This window comes from Ahaetulla prasina, chromosome 8 (genome assembly GCF_028640845.1).
Source record: "Ahaetulla prasina isolate Xishuangbanna chromosome 8, ASM2864084v1, whole genome shotgun sequence".
Taxonomy (NCBI): Eukaryota; Metazoa; Chordata; class Lepidosauria; order Squamata; family Colubridae; genus Ahaetulla; species Ahaetulla prasina.
The window spans coordinates 52,853,541-52,873,256 of record NC_080546.1 but is presented as its reverse complement, the minus strand read 5'-3'; the positions used below and the strand labels follow the sequence as shown (position 1 = coordinate 52,873,256).

Genomic DNA, 19,716 nt, shown 5'->3' with positions numbered 1-19,716 from the left:
GATCAAATTGTATGAGTGAAGTGTTTTATATTGCCAGCAGAGGAAATCTGATATGCATCCTTTCAAATATGTTCTTTAGGGTGTCCAGTAAACTCAAAATAGGATCTTTTAATGAATACATTTAATGGACTGAAACAATTTTAAATGAAATGTTTTTAAGATCTGCAACCATTAACATTCCAGCATGGAATGTTTATATTCTTTCATTTTGGTTTTGGTGCTATATGTTAAAAAAAATGCACTATCTTTATGATTTTTTTTAATCTTGAAGGAAAATTCCCAATTTTATTTTGTAAAATTGTAATCTCAAATATGCAGTCTATGGACAGCATGTGGCCCCTTGAGTAATTTTCTGCAACGCAAAACATTAAGCCTTGGGAAGCATAGTCTCGCATCTGATGAGGGGTGTCCCAAAAGAATGTGGCATGACTCCTTGCCCATATTCAGTTGAGTTAACAAGTGAAAGAAGAGGAAAGTAGACTGAGTAATAAAGGAGCATACTGGTTCATTGGCTCAAAAGCAATTTAAAGTGCCTCACTGCTCCATAGCAGGACATCAGCTGCCAGAAGTAGAATAGCAGTTTGCTGATCTTGTCAGGCACTATGGAGCTAGCCCTGGCTTATTACTATAATTTACATTTTATACGTAATATTCATAAAATAGAAAACAATGATTTAGGGACTTTGAACTTATGATACTCTTGTGATGCTTTTCAACAGAAGCTTTGAAAGAAATTGATGAGGTGTATGAAAAATACAAAGCAGAAGATGATCCTGCACATAAAAAGCGTTTGCAGCAGTATCTTCAGCGGGCTTTGATCAACAGTCAAGAACTTGGAGATGAAAAAATCCAAATAGTTACTCAGATGCTTGAATTAGTGGAGAACAGAGCCCGGCAGATAGAATCCCACTCTCAGTGCTTTCAAGATCTGTCTGATACTGAAAAACCTATTGAAAAGTCAAAACAGGATCCATGTCAACCAGAAAGATCTTCACGAAGACCCCGTCGACAACGTACTAGTGAAAGCCGTGATATATGCCATATAGCCAATGGAATTGATGAGTATGATGACCAGCCACCTAAAGAAAAAAGATCCAAATCTGCTAAAAAGAAAAAACGCTCTAAAGCTAAACAAGAAAGGGAAGCTTCACCAGTAGAATTTGCAGTTGACCCTAATGAACCAACTTACTGTCTCTGTGACCAAGTATCTTATGGAGAAATGATAGGGTGTGACAATGATCTGTGTCCCATTGAGTGGTTTCATTTTTCATGTGTCGGACTCACTTATAAACCAAAGGGAAAATGGTATTGCCCAAAGTGCAGAGGAGACAATGAGAAGACTATGGATAAATGTACAGACAAATCCAAAAAGGATAGAAGATCAAGGTAGTAAATGCTCTAGTGCACAGACAGCTGTGTGGTTTCTATAAAACTATTTAATAAGCAGATTAGTATTTTAGAATAATGCATAAAACTATGCAATAATTTTTAAGATGTACAATACTATTGGAATGTTCACAGATGTTAATACTTTTTTCTGCTTTTGAATATTCTGCACTAAATAACCAAAATTTCCAAACAGGGTCACATGGGAGTAGCACAGAAGGAATTTAGGAATTCCAGATTCCTCACTTTTTTTAATTGTGGAATTATGGTGATGTATGAAGAGGAAAGATTGGAAAGATAATCATGTTAAAACTGATTTGTAACAATTGTGATTGTAAATTTAGTTGAATATAGCACATTTTGCTGAGAACATATTAGTTCTATGATGCTTTTAGTCTTCAGAATTCTAAAGATAATATTGGAATCTATTGCCAAACTTTAAATTTTAAGCCTTTGAAAATATAAAGCCAGTTTTTCTTCGTGTCTTCCATGTGATCTATCTATATGTCATTAACTTATTTTATATTAATTTTGTGGTGAATTTAGAAGTCTGTTTAAAGAAAGTATATTAAACAAATACTGGAAGAGTTGCAATCAGCATTAATTACAGTCCTAAATTGAACTATTCATTCTTCTCACTATGCTCTTCAGTTTCTTCAGTCCTTTTGTGATATCTTGTTTATAATTCCCTGGATATTAAAAAAAAGTATGTAATCATGTCGCAAAATTTAGATATTCAAAAAATATATAAATACTGTAAGATCAGTTTGTGAAGTAAGCTTGACTGGCCTTATATTTTATCTTATTTTGCTTTACAGGCTTTAAGGGCTGAGCAAAGAGCATTCATAGGAAAAAGTTGCTATTCTCTAGAAGAGTAGTCCTATAGGCATAGAGAGAACATACATCTGAAATATAGCAACTTTTAATGAAATATTTTACATTAAGAATTATGGCAGGTCTTTGAAACAATTAATAACTAAAAGTATCCCCAAACTAAATATTTCTTTAATGGAACAGTTTTGAAATTGATGATATACAGCTGTAGTCATTTGCCTAACTTAATGCCATAGATTTCCCCAGATACTAATTTTATTTTTCTCTACAAGATTAGAGTACTTCATTTTATTTATTAGACATTACAGACTCCATGTAAGTAAACCTATTCTAAAGTAAAAAGATAAGCAGGCCAACAAAAAGTTCCAGTATTGCATTCTTGTTCCTATGGTATGAAATAACATTTGGCCATTTATATTTTGAGCAAGGTTTGAAAAAAAAGCTTGGATACTACAAAAATTTCAAATTAATTTAAATATTCAAAAATGGTTATTTTGAAAGCATGGCAGCACGGCTGCATCATGTGGACTAAAGATATTCAGCCATTTAACTAGAAATTGTTATACTACGTAAGGACTGGATTATTTCATATGGCTGTTATATCCATGCTGAATCTGAAATTATGTCTCATGAATTAACTGTAACCACTAAACTGACCACAAGGTATGTCATGGTCAAATGGCATTGCCTTCTATAAATATCATGTCTTACCTTGTTAGGGGGACTCTAATTGCACATTCATAATATAGCTATGTTTTAATTTGAATATTCCCCCCCCCCAGTTCTGCAATGGGCAGTTAAAAGGATATTCTCACGTACTATATGCTTCTGTAGTTGCTACTTCTTACTTTTCTAGATGATCCAAGGAAAGAAATCACACAGTAATTTTATGATTGTGTGTAAAATTTGGAAGAATGTTAACTTTAATTGACTAATATGTGCACTACAACATCATTACCATAAAACAGACTACTTACATATTCATATCTGTTTGTGGACACAATACTTCTGTACCCAGAGAATGATGTGCATTAACTTCTGAGAAGAACAGCCACAATACCTGTGACTCCACTTTTGAGAAAAACTGATTCTTAGTCAACTACATAAGTAAAATTATAATGCTTCCTATTTTGAGAAACTGTATTATTGCTATGAAGTTCTGTTTTGATTTTTTAAAAAATATAATGTTGCTTGATATAATATGACAATCTCCTTGGTTCAAAATTTATAAGCATAAGCACATGGAAATTAGAAATGTGCCACCAAAATGTATCAGCTACTTGGATCTAATATTTTGCATGCTATGATTTATGAATAAAAAATACTGGTTGTAAAATTGTATCTGAATTTTCCCCCAGTTTTTTCTATCATGCATTCATAGGCTGGAATCCAAAGAACTTCTGTATACAGAAGGTACCACATTTTTCAGATTGTAAGATGCACTTTTTTGTCTCCCAAAAAGGACCGAAAATGTCTGTGTGTCTTATAGACCGAATATTGCTGAAGGACCCACCTAACCACCAGCCTTTTTTTTTTTTTGGCCTCCGCACGCCCTGTTTTCGGGCCTTTTTTCAAGGCTTTTTTTGGCCTGTTGTTGAGGCTTTGGGGGGCCATTTTTGAGGCCTTTTGGAAAAAAAGGCCCCCCCAAAAGCCTCAAACAGGCCAAAAAAAGGCCCCAAAATGGGCTGCAAAAAGCCTTGAGAACAGCCCCCCAAAAGCCTTGAAAACAGGACAGAAAAGGCCCTGAAAATGGGCCAAAAAAGCCCCGGAAACAGGCCGATAAAAGACTGGAAAAGGGCCAAAAAAGGCAGGCCAAAAACTTTTTTTTGTTATTTCCTCTTCTAAATTTAGGTGCGTCTTATAGTCAGGTCTGTCTTATAGTCCAAAAAATACGGTATCTTTCTAATTTGTATAAACAGATTGTTAGGATTTTTTTAAATACGTTCTCTTTGGCATATAAAATACAGTTAAGCATACTGTAGGATGTGTCTAGTTTGGAATCGGATTGAAAAGTAAAATTCTAGATAGGATATGACATGGTAATATGGAATGCATGTATTCTGTGTCTTGAACACAGAACAACATCTTGAACAATAATAATACATTGTTAAAATGCGAGTGAAACTAGCATTTTGTATGAGTATTGTTTTTCTAGTACCCTTAATTGTTAGTACGTTAAATGCACACTCATTTCAGGTTCCATAAATCTTATTGACAGCCTGCAACAGTCTTATACATCAGAATGAAAAGAGTTCTAATGTGAAGTATTATTTCCTTCTAATCCTCCAAATTTAACCGTGTAGCTTATAAAAAGTTAAAGGTAAGAATAGTCAGAAATTGCAGTTTATACAGCATATATTCTGTTGCATCACACAATATAATACCTAAAATATATCTGCATGTTTCAATATAACAAAAAAGAATATGAGCAATATTTAATATGATTAAAAGAAGTTGCCTCACAAAATGGGCTAATAGTAATAGTATAATCATTAACTTGTTTTATAGTTGATATCAAAAATAACTGGCACCTTTTCCTCTTGCAGAGAGAATACATGTCTATGTTTCCCTACAAAGCCAGTGTTTAGTCTCTGCTTGCTGCTGGCCAAAACTTGACACCCTTGTTTTAGTAATTACAAGAATCCGTTAAATCATACATCAAAGTGTCCGTTGTTTGAACTGTCGTGGTGAATGGCATTTACTTTTGTCAGTTTCAACTTACTTCATGGCAAATAGAGATTCTTGGGAAAAATTAAGGAGTAGCATGTATTCTGTAGTAGTTTTGGATGCATCTTTGTTTTCTAAGAGTTGCCTGAATCATTTCATATGATGAATCATTATATACATGTACTAAAACAACAATATAATGTTGTGAGATGTTAAGAATTTTCTTAGCATGGCTATTTCCAATTGAAAAAATAATATTGAAAAGAGCCATGGTAGCTGGGGTGTCAAACTCAAGGCCCATGAGCTGGATCCAGCAGGGGTGTCAAACTCAAGGCCTGTAAGCCGGATCCAGCCTGCGGAGTGCTTAGATCTGGCCTGTGGTGCCGCCCTGGAAACAGTGAGGGACTGGCTGGTGATGCCCCTGCCAGCAAAAATGGAGCTTGGGAGGGCTGCATGCAGGTCCTCCCGAGCTCCATTTTTGCTGGCAGAGGGTTGCAGGAGGCCATCACAGCCGAAAATGGAGCTCAGCCTGTTTTCTCCGGCAGAGTGCTTGGGCCATCACAGGCATCCGTGTTGTTGAACTGGCCATGCCCATTCCGCCCCTCCCCCACCCCGAGTCAAACACATGTGGCCCTCAATGCAGCCCTCAATGAAATTGAGTTTGACACCCCTGGGTTGGAGTACAGTACTGCAGGCTACTTCTGCTGACTGCTGGCTGACTGCAATTTGGCAGTTCAAATGAGGACCCAGATTGTTGGGGGCAATAAGTTGACTTTGTATGTAATATACAAATGGATGAAGACTATTGCTTGACATAGTGTAAGCCGCCCTGAGTCTTCGGAGAAGGGCAGGATATAAATGCAAATCTCACCAGGTTCAAGGTTGACTCGGCCTTCCATCCTTCGGAGGTCAATAAAATGAGGGCCCAGATTGTTGGGGAAAATATGCTGACTCTGTGAACCACTTAGCACTGTGAACTGGTCTGCTATTGCTATATATATATAATGTTCTCTAAATATAACTTCATAATTAAATTGTTACTCATCCTGTTTCTATGCTTTGGCTAAAATTAAAATGTCTCAAAAACTGGAAGATTAAAATAAGCAGACTTCTCCAACAAATCCTAGAGAAACCCATCACCACAAAAAACCAAAAATCCAGGTATCTAAATTATGGAATATATCCTTAATGTATGGAGATTTCTCATTCTCCCTTCTCTGCAGAATGGTAATGAGTTCAGTAATTCTTATGTTTATGACTTGTCAAAGTGGTCCTTGCATTCCTTTCAGTGAAGAGCTGCTTCTGTCATGGGATTTTCCTTTAGTTTCCTGACTCCTTTTTTACATGGGGAGTAGAGACTGAAAGGTTCTTATCTTGCATAATTTTTTACAATACTGTATGGGGCTAAGGGAAAGGCAAAGCTGGTGGCAGCAAAGTTTCATTTTCTTCAGTTGCTTTTCTACATTATCAGTTGTATCTTTCTCCTCCTTAGACTTGCAGATAATTATTGGGGAGAAGGGAGAATTAATTTACAGGTAGGAGAATTAGTATTTATTGTCTTTTTATGTCATGCGCAAATTGCTTATTGTCTTCTTTTAGATATTATGTGCAGTTGCTTTTTAAACTATGTCAAGTTTCATTTTTTTATGCTTGATTTTATTTTGTTCAAATTCTCTTTTAAATATTTTCATGTTCTTCTTCACTGCTTGATGAGTCTTCTCCAAAAAAATCTTTTCCTATTGAATTTTCAGCAGTGTTTATGCTCATCATTTTTAAAGTGGTAAGAGTAGAGCTGTTGCTCAACCCTAAAAGAACTGTCTTTTTGTCACAGGCAACAGTCATGCAAGAGATTTTGCTATCAAATGTAAAGATGGATATAACTGTGCCATTCTCCAAATCCCAGAAACTGACCTCACCTAAAGTGGGAGAGACAAATGCATGTTACTACATTTAGTTTGGCTTGGAAACGTCCTTCATCTTAATAACAACTCTCTTGTGTTGGTTAATCCATAGCAGTAAGATTAAAAAATATTTGGTATAATTTATTGGTGGTAAATAGAATAGAATATAACATTCTGAAATTAATAATGGAATAAGACATTTTTGGTTATTTTTTGGTACTGCTATAGTTACGTCTGCCACTTTTATTCTTCAGAAATATTCTGGTTATTAAGAATTGTGACTAATTTATACATAGACACATAAGTATCAAAAAGTATTTTTTAAATCTGTTTTATATTCGATTTGCTAACATTTTTACTGACGCTTATGCTTCTTTGTTACGCAAATATAATGTTATGCAAAGTTCTTGTGGAATTTGTTTGGCTTGGCTTAAACTTTGCTAAACTATAGCACTGTATAGCCATTGTATAGCCAAAATGAATGGATATTAAATTGTGTAATGTCTGGATTGCATCTGAATACTGAGGTGATGTATCACTCTGATTCAAAGAGGAAGAGGATAATTCAGAACACATGGGAAAGTTTATGTCACACAATTTGCAATTACCTTTCCTAGGCTTACACAGTTTTAATTTTTTTTCAGGAAAAAATCCGTTGAATTAAAGAGTTGCTGACACATGCAGCACCCTGTATACTGAATCATCTTTTCTTTCTTTAACCACTGTAGACATAGTACTAAACAGTATTTTATTGATTAGAATTTATTAATAAATGTATTTTAACAGCAAGCTGAGCCATAAAGTCTGTTCTGTTAACAATGGTAATCTAAGACAAAATTTTAGAAAAAAAACAGTACCCAAGATTGAGGATAGGGGCATACAACTTGCAGTCTATAAACTGCATGCATCTCTGTGGTGCCAGAATTTTCAGCATTGAATGAATAACATGTTTTATGCAGGCTTTCCAAACCCTCTCTACATCCCGTTTTTTGCCTCCCAAACCCCCCATGCATCCCATTTTTGCCCTCCCCAGCCCCCAGGAGCACTCTGCAGGCCTCCCAAACCCTCCGTGCATCCATTTTTGCGAAAAATGGGGCTGTATTTGGACGTGCGGGGCAGGGTTTCTGGAGGCCAAAAATGGCTGTATTCGGTGCATAACATGCACCAACATTTCCACTCTCTTTTGGGGTGGGGAGAAGTGCATCTCTGGTAGATATAAATAACAGGTTATAATATTAAAAATAAAAAGAACATAGGTCTTGGAACACATTTTTTTAACCTACAAAAGAAATTATGAACAAACCTGCAAGTAGAATTGCCTTTGTTCCATCTAATATGTGCAATTTGCTATTCACAGTCATATCAAGACCTTCATAACCTTGCATTAATTTGTGTTTATGCTTAAATGGATCCCAAATTTTAATCCTATAAACCACAAAAAATGTATCAGTTTGGACATTATTTAGAATTCATAATATTATAGATATAATTAACAAACTTAGCATTTAGTTCAACCTTACCTACTATTTTGTATTCGGAATCAGAAAATAGCATATTGTAATCTGAGAAACAACTTGTTTAATAATTATTTTGTATATAGCATCATATTTTGTTAGATATTAACCCATCTTTTCATTCTTCCAAGGTTGGTAAAAAGAGGATCCAGATTGTTGGGTGCCAAATGATGATTCTGGAAACCACTTGAGAGTGCAGTAAAGCACTATGAAGTGGTATATAAATCTAAGTGCTTTTGCTATCATTAACTTTGGCAAAACTTCGAATCACTCCACTGTCTGAATTGATTTATACCAGACTATTTAGATAACTTCTGTTTTTTGTAAAAGCAGTACATCTTAATTATATAGTTGGATTCATTTTGCATATTTACATAAAAATATCTAGTGCCTGTTATATTATTTTTGGTGGTATGCTAAGTTTAATAATTAATAGCTTTTAACATTTATGGAAGTTTGAAGAGGTCTGTGATACATCAACTTCTTTTACATTAGTGGATAGGGAAGTTGCATTTGGAATATATAACTTCTCAAAGCTACCTCAAGTTGTTTCTGATTATTATGAATAAATGCCTATGTATCTAAATGCAAAAATATCTCACTAGATATTAACTGATTACTAAGAAGCTTTAAGCTGTGGTATTTGCAGACTGTAACCAGGCATCTTCCAAATGGGTTCAAGGAATAGTTGCATTTATCTTTTCAATCTTTGGCATTTTCTGTATGTAATAAAAATATCCAACTTTCTCTTGAATTGTTATAAAATATTGTATAATTTTAATATTCCACATAAATGTCTACAGTTACAGGTAGTCCTTGACTTAAAATTATTCATTTAGTGATCATTCAACATTACAACACTGAAAAAAGTGACTTATAACATTTCACACTTAAAATTGTTGCAGCATGTGATCCTCTTTTATGACCTGACAAGTAAAGTTGATGGGAAAGTCAGATTCATTTAACAATTGTGTTGCTAATAACAACTTTGCTAATAACAACTTTGCTAATAACAAAGATTGTAAAATAGGGCAAAACTCACTTAAAAATTGGCAACAGAAATTTTGGAGTCAATTGTCTTAAGCTGAAGACTATATATATATATATATATACAGGTAGTTCTTGACTTACAACAGTTCATTTAGTGACTGTTTGAAGTTACAGTGGCACTGAAAAAAGTGACATGACCATTTTTCACACATATGACCATTGCAGCATCCCCATAGACATGTGATTTACATTCAGAAGCTTGACAACTGACTCATATTTAAGATGGTTGTAGTATCCTGGAGTCATTTTATCCCTTTTTGTGACCTTTAGGAACTGCAGTGATTCACTTCACAAATGTGTCAAGGTCGTAAAATGGGGCAAAACTCATTTAATAAATTTCTCCCTTAACAATATAAATTTTGTGACTGTAAGTTGAGGACTACCGATATTCTCATCTTGCTTCAGTATCTTTGTGGTATGCAACCAAGCAATTTATTGGGCACACACAATTCTTTCTAGTAATAACTATAAACTTTAGTTATTTACTTACAGATTATCCACCATCACTCCGAAAATGATCCTACTGCCATCTGCAGTAATGGCTGTACAGCAGACATTAGGCTCATTTTTTAATCTTTTTCTAACCTATATTTTTATAATGGAGAAAAATAAATTGAGTAAATTGGTTATGGGTAACTTTACATGCAAACTATAGATATATAGGTTTGCAGGTATATAACTGCAGGAAATGTTTTCCTGTTCATCCTTGTTCTTTCAGAACTTGGCTGTATTGTGGAAAGGCAAGGAATGAAGGAATAATGGCTGAAGTAAAATGCCCAAATGTCAAGAGCCACACTTCAAAACTGGGCAGGGCCAGGACCCTCTTAAGAAGGAGGTTTGAGATTTTTAGGGAATAAAAGATATCTGTCATCTGCAACATTAAGACTATGCTACCTATTTTATCCCTTCCATGTGCCTCAAAATGCAAAATAAAGACTTATTTAGCTCCTGTTCTTGAACATATAAAAAAGATGTTTTTGGACATTCTTGCAAAAAAGATGTATTGTAGTAGATCTGGGTAATTTGGATTATAGAAGGAATAGTTTGATGATAGAATAACCCAAAACAAACATTCCAAAATTAGGAATAATCTTAAACTAACAAATGGAAATGTGAAAGGGAGTGATAAGATAAATCATGTTAGTTCACAAATTATTTGCAGAGAGCTTAGATTGTTTATCATTGTTTGATTTGGAAACCACACTACAACAAAATTTTGTTTTTGCCCAAGTATTGCAGAAATTATACCTTTCCTGTGATTAAATTCCATAGTGTTACATAGCTGATTTTTTCCTCCTCATTGTAATTGGAAAGCACTAGATAATGCCCAGTATATGTTAATGTAGCATTATATAAAAAAAGCATTGATTCATTGCTCTCAAGTGTATGGCGATAGGACATGGTTTCCAAACTGAATACTGACAGATGATGTGCATAATAGGAACACACAGCTATCTGTGAAAAGAGAAAGACAGTTATTTTAAAAACAAACATATTTAACAACTGGCAAAAATAAATTAAGCAACATGGTTCCCCTCTGCAAAGATTTTGGCCTTATTAGAGGGAAAAGACAAGAAGTAGGGAGCAATTATTTTTCACAGTGTAATAGGACATGTTGGATTACTTTGTTTATGAAATAAATTATAGAAGCACTAAACTTCGACAATATACAATACTGTGCAAAAGTACTAGGCAGTTGTGCAAAAATGCTGTAAATTAAGAATTCTTTTAGAAATGGAGATGTTAATAGTTTTTTTTTATTATTTCCCAAAATGGAAAGTAAATGAACAGAAGAGAACGCCAAATCAAATCAATATTTGGTGTGACCACCCTTTGCCTACAAAACAGCATAAATTGTTCTAGGTACATTTGCACACAGTTTTTGAAAAAACTTAGCAAGATTTCAAGATTGTTCTAAATATCTATGGAAAACTAACCAGCTTCTGTGGATTTAGGCTGCCTCAAATCTTTATGTCTCTTCATGTTATCCTAGACAGGCTAAATGTTGAGATCAGGGATCTGTGAGGGCCAAACCATCACTTCTTTATGTTGAAGATAGTCCTTAATGACATTGGCTATATGTTTGGGGCCATTGTCCTGTTGCAGAATAAATTTCCGGCCAAACACACGCCTCTCTGATGCTATGGCATGACAGATAAGTATCTGCCTGAATTTCTCAGGATTGAGGGCACTATTGATCCTGACCAATTCTCCAACTCCATTTGCAGAAATGCAGCCCCAAGTGCAAGGAAGCGCCACCATGCTTCACTGTTGCCAGCAGACACTCATTATTGTATCACCCTCCAGCCCTTTGGTGAACAAACTGCTTCCTGCTATAACCAGATATTTCAAATTCTGACTCAAGTCCAGATCACTGCCATTTTTCTGCACCCCAGGCCCTAAGACGAAGTACTCAATTTATACTTGTTTCCACATCGGAGGTATGGCATTTTGACTGCAATTCTTCCATGAAGACCACTTCTGGCCAGATCTCTCTGAACAGTAGATGGGAATACCTGGGTCCCACTGGTTTCTGCCAGTTCTGTGCTGATGGCACTGCTGGACATCTTCATATGTTGAAGGGAAATAAGCACGATGTATCTTTTCATCTGCTACATTAAGTTTCCTTGGCTGACCGCTGTCTACAGTCTTAAACGTTGCCCATTTCTTAGTGCTTCTTCAAAAGAGCTTGAACAGCACATCCTGAAACCCCAGTCTGCTTTGAAAGCTTTGCCTGGGAGATGCAGTATAACTGCCTTTTGTCTTGTTCTTGTGTTGTGGTGTATGATCTGTGACATGAAAATCTTCCTCAAACTCACCTAATCAGGTAGCAGAGTTTGGCTATTCCCTACCCAGTTTTGAGCCTCCTACACAGCTGTTTCTGTTTCAGTTAATGACTTTCACCCTACATATGAAATCGATTATCATTAGCACCTGCTTGGTATAATTGGTTAATTGTACACCTAACTAATCCTACAGAATCCCTGACTTTGTGCAAGTGTAAGAATTGATGCTGTTTTAAAGGCAAAGTATGATCATACCAAATATTGACTTGACTTGGATTTTTCTTTTGTTCATTTACTTTCCATTTTGTTAATTGATAAAAATAAACTATTAACACTTTTATTAGTAAAAGCATTCTTAATTTGCAATATTTTTGTACAATTGCCTAACACTTCTGCACAGTACTCTATTCACACAGGGTTCCTTTATAAATCAGCAAAACTTATATGAAAATACATTTTATTTATTTTTTTAGATTTAGTAAATTTATATAGCTACGACAATGAGTGGGATATTATATTGTTCCATTTTAAAACAAACTAAATTAAACTCCAAAAAATTACTGCATATGCTCTGTTGGGCTGCACAGAAATGCCAGAAGTTGCAATTGGTGCAAAATGTAGCAGTTAAGACTTATACTAAAGGATCTTTAAATACTAAGCATACAGGTAGCCCATGTTGAGCAACTGCCTTGTTTGCGGTAATTGGGACTGGAATTTTCATCACTAAGCGATGCAGTCATAAAGCATGACGTTATGTGACCATCGCTTAGCAACAGCAATCCCAGCAGTCCCCATTGCCATCAAATGTGAACCTCACATGACCATGATGTATGAAGAAGCATTTACTTATGCCCTTGAAACAATCATAGGCAAGCAGCCCAGTGGTCAAGCTACAGGCAAGCAAGTTGGGACTATGGAGTACAAGCAGGCAGGAGCCATGGATGGGTACTAGGAATAACAGGTAGGCGCATTCTATTGTGTACAGGCAAGTGGCCAAATGCTCTGGAGTATGACATTCTCATGTCTCATGGGTGCTCTTCAAGAGAAAATTTGCAGTCTTGGGGACTTGCAACCTCCTGCCGACTATCCCATTGACTTTGCTTATGCCAGCAGGAAAGCTTACAAATGGTAATCATGTGACTGCAGAATGCTGCAACTGTCATAATTTCATGCCTGTTGCCAAGCTTCCAAATAATGATCATGTGACCATGACTGGGAATGCTGCAATGGCTACAACTTTGAAGACTGGACATACTTCCCCCATTTAGCACCGCTGTAACTTCAAAGGTCATTGTACACATGGACTACCTGTATTCTAAAAACACATTTGGGTCCCACTTCACTTGCATTTAGAAAATGTGCAATGGTTCATTTCTGTTCTGTTAATAATTTTATTATTTTATATTTTTAATTCTTATTTTTTAATGTTACTTGCCATGTTTGCTTGTTCAAGCATAAAGGCAAAGTACAAATTTTTATATATATAGTTTTATATATATATATATATATATATATATATATATATATATATATATATATATATATATATATATATATATATATATATTTGTTTTCTGAGGTTTTCACGGGTGTTTGTATATAGGTCTTTGGTTGTTCGGGTTTTCTCCTGTGTAAAATTGGAAGTGTCTTGGCGACGTTTCGACGAAGTCTCATTCGTCATCTTCAGGCTTCAGCTTCGTGCTTCTGGGAGCAATGTGTGATCGCAGCTGTTTCTTCCTTTTAACTGCTAGTGGGCGTTTGAACTGATTGGGTGCGAGCTTGGCTGTGCTCTGATTGGATGCGGGTTTTTCTGTGCTCTGATTGGCTGGGGCTGTGTCCTGTGTTGGGGGGGGCTTGGTTGTCCTCAGTCTAGCCTGTGCTGCAGGGGGGTTTGAGCTGGTGAGCTGCATAGCTGTTGTTTGGCTTTGTGGTCGTGCTACATCTTCATAGTGGGTGTCAGTCTGCTGCATGAATGGATTGGAGGGCTTTGAAATGGCTAATGTTGCAGCTGCGGTCCGGCTTCTGGTCCTTGGTCGTGCTTCATGATCAGTGTGGGTTTGGGTCTGCTTTCTGGGTGGATGCGGTGGTGACATCCTGTGTGGACCTTGTGAGTGTGGGTCTGGTGTCATTCCTCGTGTTAGGGACTCGTTTGTCAATAAGGCGGGTTTCCAAATGGCTGGTAGGCGGAGGTGTCATCTCGTTTGTTCATGCTGTGTGGGCGTTTTCTATCTCAATGGCTTCTCTGATTATTCTGTTGTTAAAGTGTTCAGTTTTGGCGATAGTTCTGGTCTTTTAAAGTCAATATCATGTCCTGTGACTTTAAAGTGTTGGACCAGGAAGAAGTTGGTTCCTCTTTTTGAATGAGTTCTTGTGTTCTTCAATGCGTGCACTTATTCTTCTGTTGGTTTGTCCAATGTATGTGGTGGGGCAGGCGGTGCATGGGATTTCATATACTCCTTGATTTTCTAACTCAATTTTGTCTTTGGGGTTTCTTAGGATGGTGGATATTTTTCTGTTTGTGCAGAATGCGGTCTTGATGTTGTGTTTGTGGAGGATCTTGCTGATTCTGTCTGTGGTGCCTTTTATATATGGGAGGAGGGCTGTGCCGTTTTCTTGTTCTCTGTCTTGGATTTTAGTGGGGGGTTCTTTTTGGATTAGCTTGGTAATCTTATTTCTTTGGAATCCATTGGATGTTAGTACGTTAGTGAGAGTGTCTAGTTCGGGTTTTAGGTGTTGTTCATCAGCTAAGCATTTTGTTCTGGAGATGAGTGTCTTGGCTACGGAGTTGATCTGTGCTGGGTGGTGGTGTGAGAGTGCGTGCAGATAGCGGTTTGTGTGTGTTTTCTTCTGGTAAGATACCAGCATAATAATCTTACCAGCAGACAAGGGCAACGCCACGGTGGTTATGAACACATCTGACTACCAAACCAAATTAACCAACCTACTCCAAGACCCTGCATACAAGCCCCTAAACACAGACCCCACCACCTACCTAGAAAAAACCACTAGATCCAAAATAAAAGCCTCCCCCATCAGCGAAGAAATCCAACAAAGAATCATTCCCAGAGAGAAATCATCCAGATGCCCTAAGCTCTATGGCCTCCCCAAGATACACAAAGAAGGAACCCCACTCAGACCCATAGTCAGCTCCATAGGCTCACCTCTACAAAACCTAGCCAAATTTCTCGCCAAACAACTACAGCCCTATGCAGAATCCATCACCTCACACGTAAAAACTCATTCCAGTTCATAGAGATCATAAAGAAACAAAACTTACAGCCCAGCGACCTACTTGTGAGCTTTGATGTCATATCCCTCTTCACCCAAGTGCCAATCAAAGAAGCCTTGACAGCTATCCAAAACAAATATAACCCCCCCAAGCACATCCTAGATCTGACCAACCACTGCCTATCCAACACATACTTCATCTATAATGGACAAAAATACAAACAAATAGAAGGAGCACCCATGGGATCACCCCTCTCACCTGTCATTGCCAATCTCTACATGGAACACTTTGAAACCCAAGCTCTAGGAAAATCTGATCACAAACCCAAACTCTGGCTCAGATATGTAGACGACACCTTCATAATCTGGCCACACGGGAAAGAAAAACTTGAAAACTTCCTCACACACCTCAATAGCCTACACCCCAAAATACAGTTCACCATGGAAACAGAAGTTAATAACCAACTTCCCTTCCTGGATGTCTTAGTCTACAGGAAACCCAATGGCTCCCTAGGACACACCATCTACCAGAAGAAAACACACACAAACCGCTATCTGCACGCACTCTCACACCACCACCCAGCACAGATCAACTCCGTAGCCAAGACACTCATCTCCAGAACAAAATGCTTAGCTGATGAACAACACCTAAAACCCGAACTAGACACTCTCACTAACGTACTAACATCCAATGGATTCCAAAGAAATAAGATTACCAAGCTAATCCAAAAAGAACCCCCCACTAAAATCCAAGACAGAGAACAAGAAAACGGCACAGCCCTCCTCCCATATATAAAAGGCACCACAGACAGAATCAGCAAGATCCTCCACAAACACAACATCAAGACAGCATTCTGCACAAACAGAAAAATATCCACCATCCTAAGAAACCCCAAAGACAAAATTGAGTTAGAAAATCAAGGAGTATATGAAATCCCATGCACCGCCTGCCCCACCACATACATTGGACAAACCAACAGAAGAATAAGTGCACGCATTGAAGAACACAAGAACTCATTCAAAAAAGAGGAACCAACTTCTTCCCTGGTCCAACACTTTAAAGTCACAGGACATGATATTGACTTTAAAAAGACCAGAACTATCGCCAAAACTGAACACTTTAACAACAGAATAATCAGAGAAGCCATTGAGATAGAAAAACGCCCACACAGCATGAACAAACGAGATGACACCTCCGCCTACCAGCCATTTGGAAACCGGCCTTATTGACAAACGAGTCCCTAACACGAGGAATGACACCAGACCCACACTCACAAGGTCCACACAGGATGTCACCACCGCACATCCACCCAGAAAGCAGACCCAAACCCACACTGATCATGAAGCACGACCAAGGACCAGAAGCCAGACCGCAGCTGCAACATTAGCCATTTCAAACCCTCCAATCCATTCATGCAGCAGACTGACACCCACTATGAAGATGTAGCACGACCACAAAGCCAAACAACAGCTATGCAGCTCACCAGCTCAAATCCCCTGCAGCACAGACTAGACTGAGCACAACCAAGCCCCCACCAACACAGGACACACCCCAGCCAATCAGAGCACAGAAAACCCCATCCAATCAGAGCACAGCCAAGCTCCCACCCAATCAGTTCAAACCCCACTAGCAGTTAAAAGGAAGAAACAGCTGCGATCACACATTGCTCCCAGAAGCACGAAGCTGAAGCCTGAAGATGACGAATGAGACTTCGAAACGTCGCCAAGACACTTCCAATTTTACACGGAGAAAACCCGAACAACCAAAGACCTATATATATATATATATATATATATATATATATATATATATATATATATATATATATATATATATATATATATATATATATATTTCCAATTTTACGCGGGAGAAAACCCGAACAACCAAAGACCTACATACAAACACCCGTGAAAACCTCAGAAAACAAATATATATATATATATATGTATGTATGTATGTATGTATGTATGTATGTATATATAAAATAAATGGCACCTTGGTATGATGTGCAAGACATCATGCTGTCATCTGTGCCACACACAAAAGGAAGATACCAGCATCGAAAAGTCTGCATTAGTTAACTTTTGAAAAGTTACAGTGTCAAATGAGTTATATCTTAACATATTTATAGAACAAAAGAATACATGTAGGATATTAAGCATGTTAACATTTAAATAAATATGTATAAATGGTGATTTGGTAAGTACAACTCACCTTCTCATCTCCACTTAGGAGGAACTGATCAATAGTATTGTTCTTTTCTTTAGCTAGTTTTTGTAATGTCTCCACCTCCAGTTTTAATGCCTTTTCTTTTTTCTTTTTCTTTCCAGTATTGGTTTCATTTCGCTTTTCCCAGGGATGCCATAATGCTAAGAGAAAGGCATATGTAAAAAAAAAAACCTATGGTATTACACATGAAATACAAGTAATTTTTGTGATTTTTAATAATGGTGTTAAAGGATCTTAACGGTTATTTTGCCTCAGCAGAGTCAAACATTAAGCAATCTTGGGCTTTGGTTGGTATTTGGAGACTTCTAGGAAAAAGTAAGATTGTAGGTTAGACTGAGAAAATTTTTTAAAATCTAAAAAGCACAATAGCAAGATATAAATAGCAATAACACTTAGACTTATATTCTATTTCAGAGTGTTTTTACAGCATTTTCTAAGCTGTGGAAGGCACAATGTTGCCTTCCATAAATGGATGATTAGGCCAGGATCCATAGTGCTATTTTCAGCTTTCTCCATGAACTGTATCTACTGCTGATAGTTATTTTAAAAGTTTCCTCAGTTTTTGAAATCTATCTGCTATTGAATTTGTGTGAGAGAGAGTGTCTGTTTTTATTATATATGAAAATGGAAGAAGGTTACTACTAAATACCATTTAGTCTTCCAAATATGATTCTTTGGCGTAACTTTTTTTACAAGCAGGGCAATTACTACAGCAATTTGAAACCCTTCTGTCATACTGTTTTTTTGAAACTGGTGAAAGAACACTCAGAAAGTAATTGCTCCTTTGTTGCACACCTGGATCTAAATCAGAAATAGACCTAGCATTATCTCAATAAATTTATGAGGGCTTGATTTGGATTTGAGTTTGGTTGGTAAAACCAATTATCCCCATTTTTGATGGAGTGGTAATAAGGCTATAACTCAGGGGGGTCAACTCACATCGTCACAGCGTTGTGGCATGCCTCGACCTAATTGTTTAACAGTGTATGTCCAGGATATGAGGGGTCTGTAGATATTTTCTTAGCCCTCCTGACCCATGCAATATACAGGTCCTCAGTGGAAGGCAGGCTGGTTGCAATTGTTCTTTCTGTAGTCCTAACTATCCACTGAAGTCTGTATCTGTCCTGTTTGGTTGCTGTACTAAACCAGATAATTAAGGTAAAGGTTCCCCTTGCACATACATGCTAGTCGTTGCCGACTCTAGGGGCCGGTGCTCATCTCCGTTTCAAAGCCGAAGAGCCAGCGCTGTCTGAAGACATCTCCATGGTCATGTGGCCGGCATGACTCAACGCCAAAGGCGCACGGAACATTGTTACCTTCCCACCAAGGTGGTCCCTATTTTTTCTACTTGCATTTTTAGGTGCTTTCGAAACTGCTAGGTTGGCAGAAGCTGGGACAAGTAATGGGAGCTCACCCCATTACATGGCAGCACTAGGGATTCGAACCACTGAGCTGCCGACCTTTCGATTGACAAGCTCAACGTCCAAAGTAACAGCGTTCTGTGCGCCTTTGGCGTTGAGTCATGGCGGCCACATGACCACAGAGACATCTTCGGACAGCGCTGGCTCTTCAGCTTTAAAACGGAGATGAGCACCGCCCCCTAGAGTCGGCAACGACTAGCATGTATGTGTGAGGGGAACCTTTACCTTTAAACCAGATAATTATAGAAGTACAAATGATAGAGTCAGTAATTCCCCTGTAGAACAGTATCAGCAGCTCCTGGGGCAGTCTGAATTTTTTGAGTTAACACAGGAAGAACATTCTTTGTAATGATGGTTAATGTTAGGTGTTCATTTCAAATCCGGTAAGATTATAATCATAATGGTTTTATATTTTAAATTAAGAATTGAGAATAATAAAATTACCAAACAAGTCTTGTAAAAATTGCATAATGGCTTATTATATTAATTTTATGACCCAAATTCATAAACTTATAATTTTACTTGTATTTTGTTATTTTATAGCTTTTTCATTTTAGACAATTTTTGTGCTGTATAGGATGCATTTCGCCCCCCCCCCCAAATATTTGTTTTGCTGGTCAGTAAACAAATTGACTAATTTCCTTAGCCATTGGGGGGAATGGAGTGGGAGTAAATACCTAAACATGAATTATTCTC

General features: G+C 37.2%; 2 protein-coding genes across 9 annotated transcripts in view; one reads left to right on the top strand and one right to left on the bottom strand.

Moving 5' to 3' along the window:
* The window catches only part of ING2 (inhibitor of growth family member 2), a 59,358-nt gene that overhangs the window by 3,690 nt on the left and 35,952 nt on the right, over positions 1-19,716 (top strand). Inside the window, exons 2-3 of one of the 5 annotated variants that reach the window (XM_058192801.1) lie at positions 720-1,386; positions 6,380-6,422. In XM_058192801.1, the coding sequence (XP_058048784.1) occupies positions 720-1,386; positions 6,380-6,422 (710 nt within the window). Of the gene's footprint in view, positions 1-719; positions 3,560-6,379; positions 6,423-6,718; positions 6,771-7,432; positions 8,060-19,716 lie in introns of those variants that run through there. The other 4 variants (XM_058192805.1, XM_058192804.1, XM_058192803.1 and 1 more) reach the window with 4 other exon arrangements.
* The window catches only part of LOC131203005 (NACHT domain- and WD repeat-containing protein 1-like), a 54,112-nt gene continuing 37,922 nt past the window's right edge, over positions 3,527-19,716 (bottom strand). For 3 of the 4 annotated variants that reach the window (XM_058192783.1, XM_058192785.1, XM_058192784.1), the window contains exons 28-32: positions 17,585-17,739; positions 10,601-10,807; positions 9,843-9,937; positions 8,092-8,213; positions 3,527-6,803 (exon numbers count right to left, since the gene is read on the bottom strand). In XM_058192783.1, the coding sequence (XP_058048766.1) occupies positions 6,565-6,803; positions 8,092-8,213; positions 9,843-9,937; positions 10,601-10,807; positions 17,585-17,739 (818 nt within the window). In that variant the 3' untranslated portion in view covers positions 3,527-6,564. Of the gene's footprint in view, positions 6,804-8,091; positions 8,214-9,842; positions 9,938-10,600; positions 10,808-17,584; positions 17,905-19,716 lie in introns of those variants that run through there. The other variant, XM_058192786.1, reaches the window with a different exon arrangement.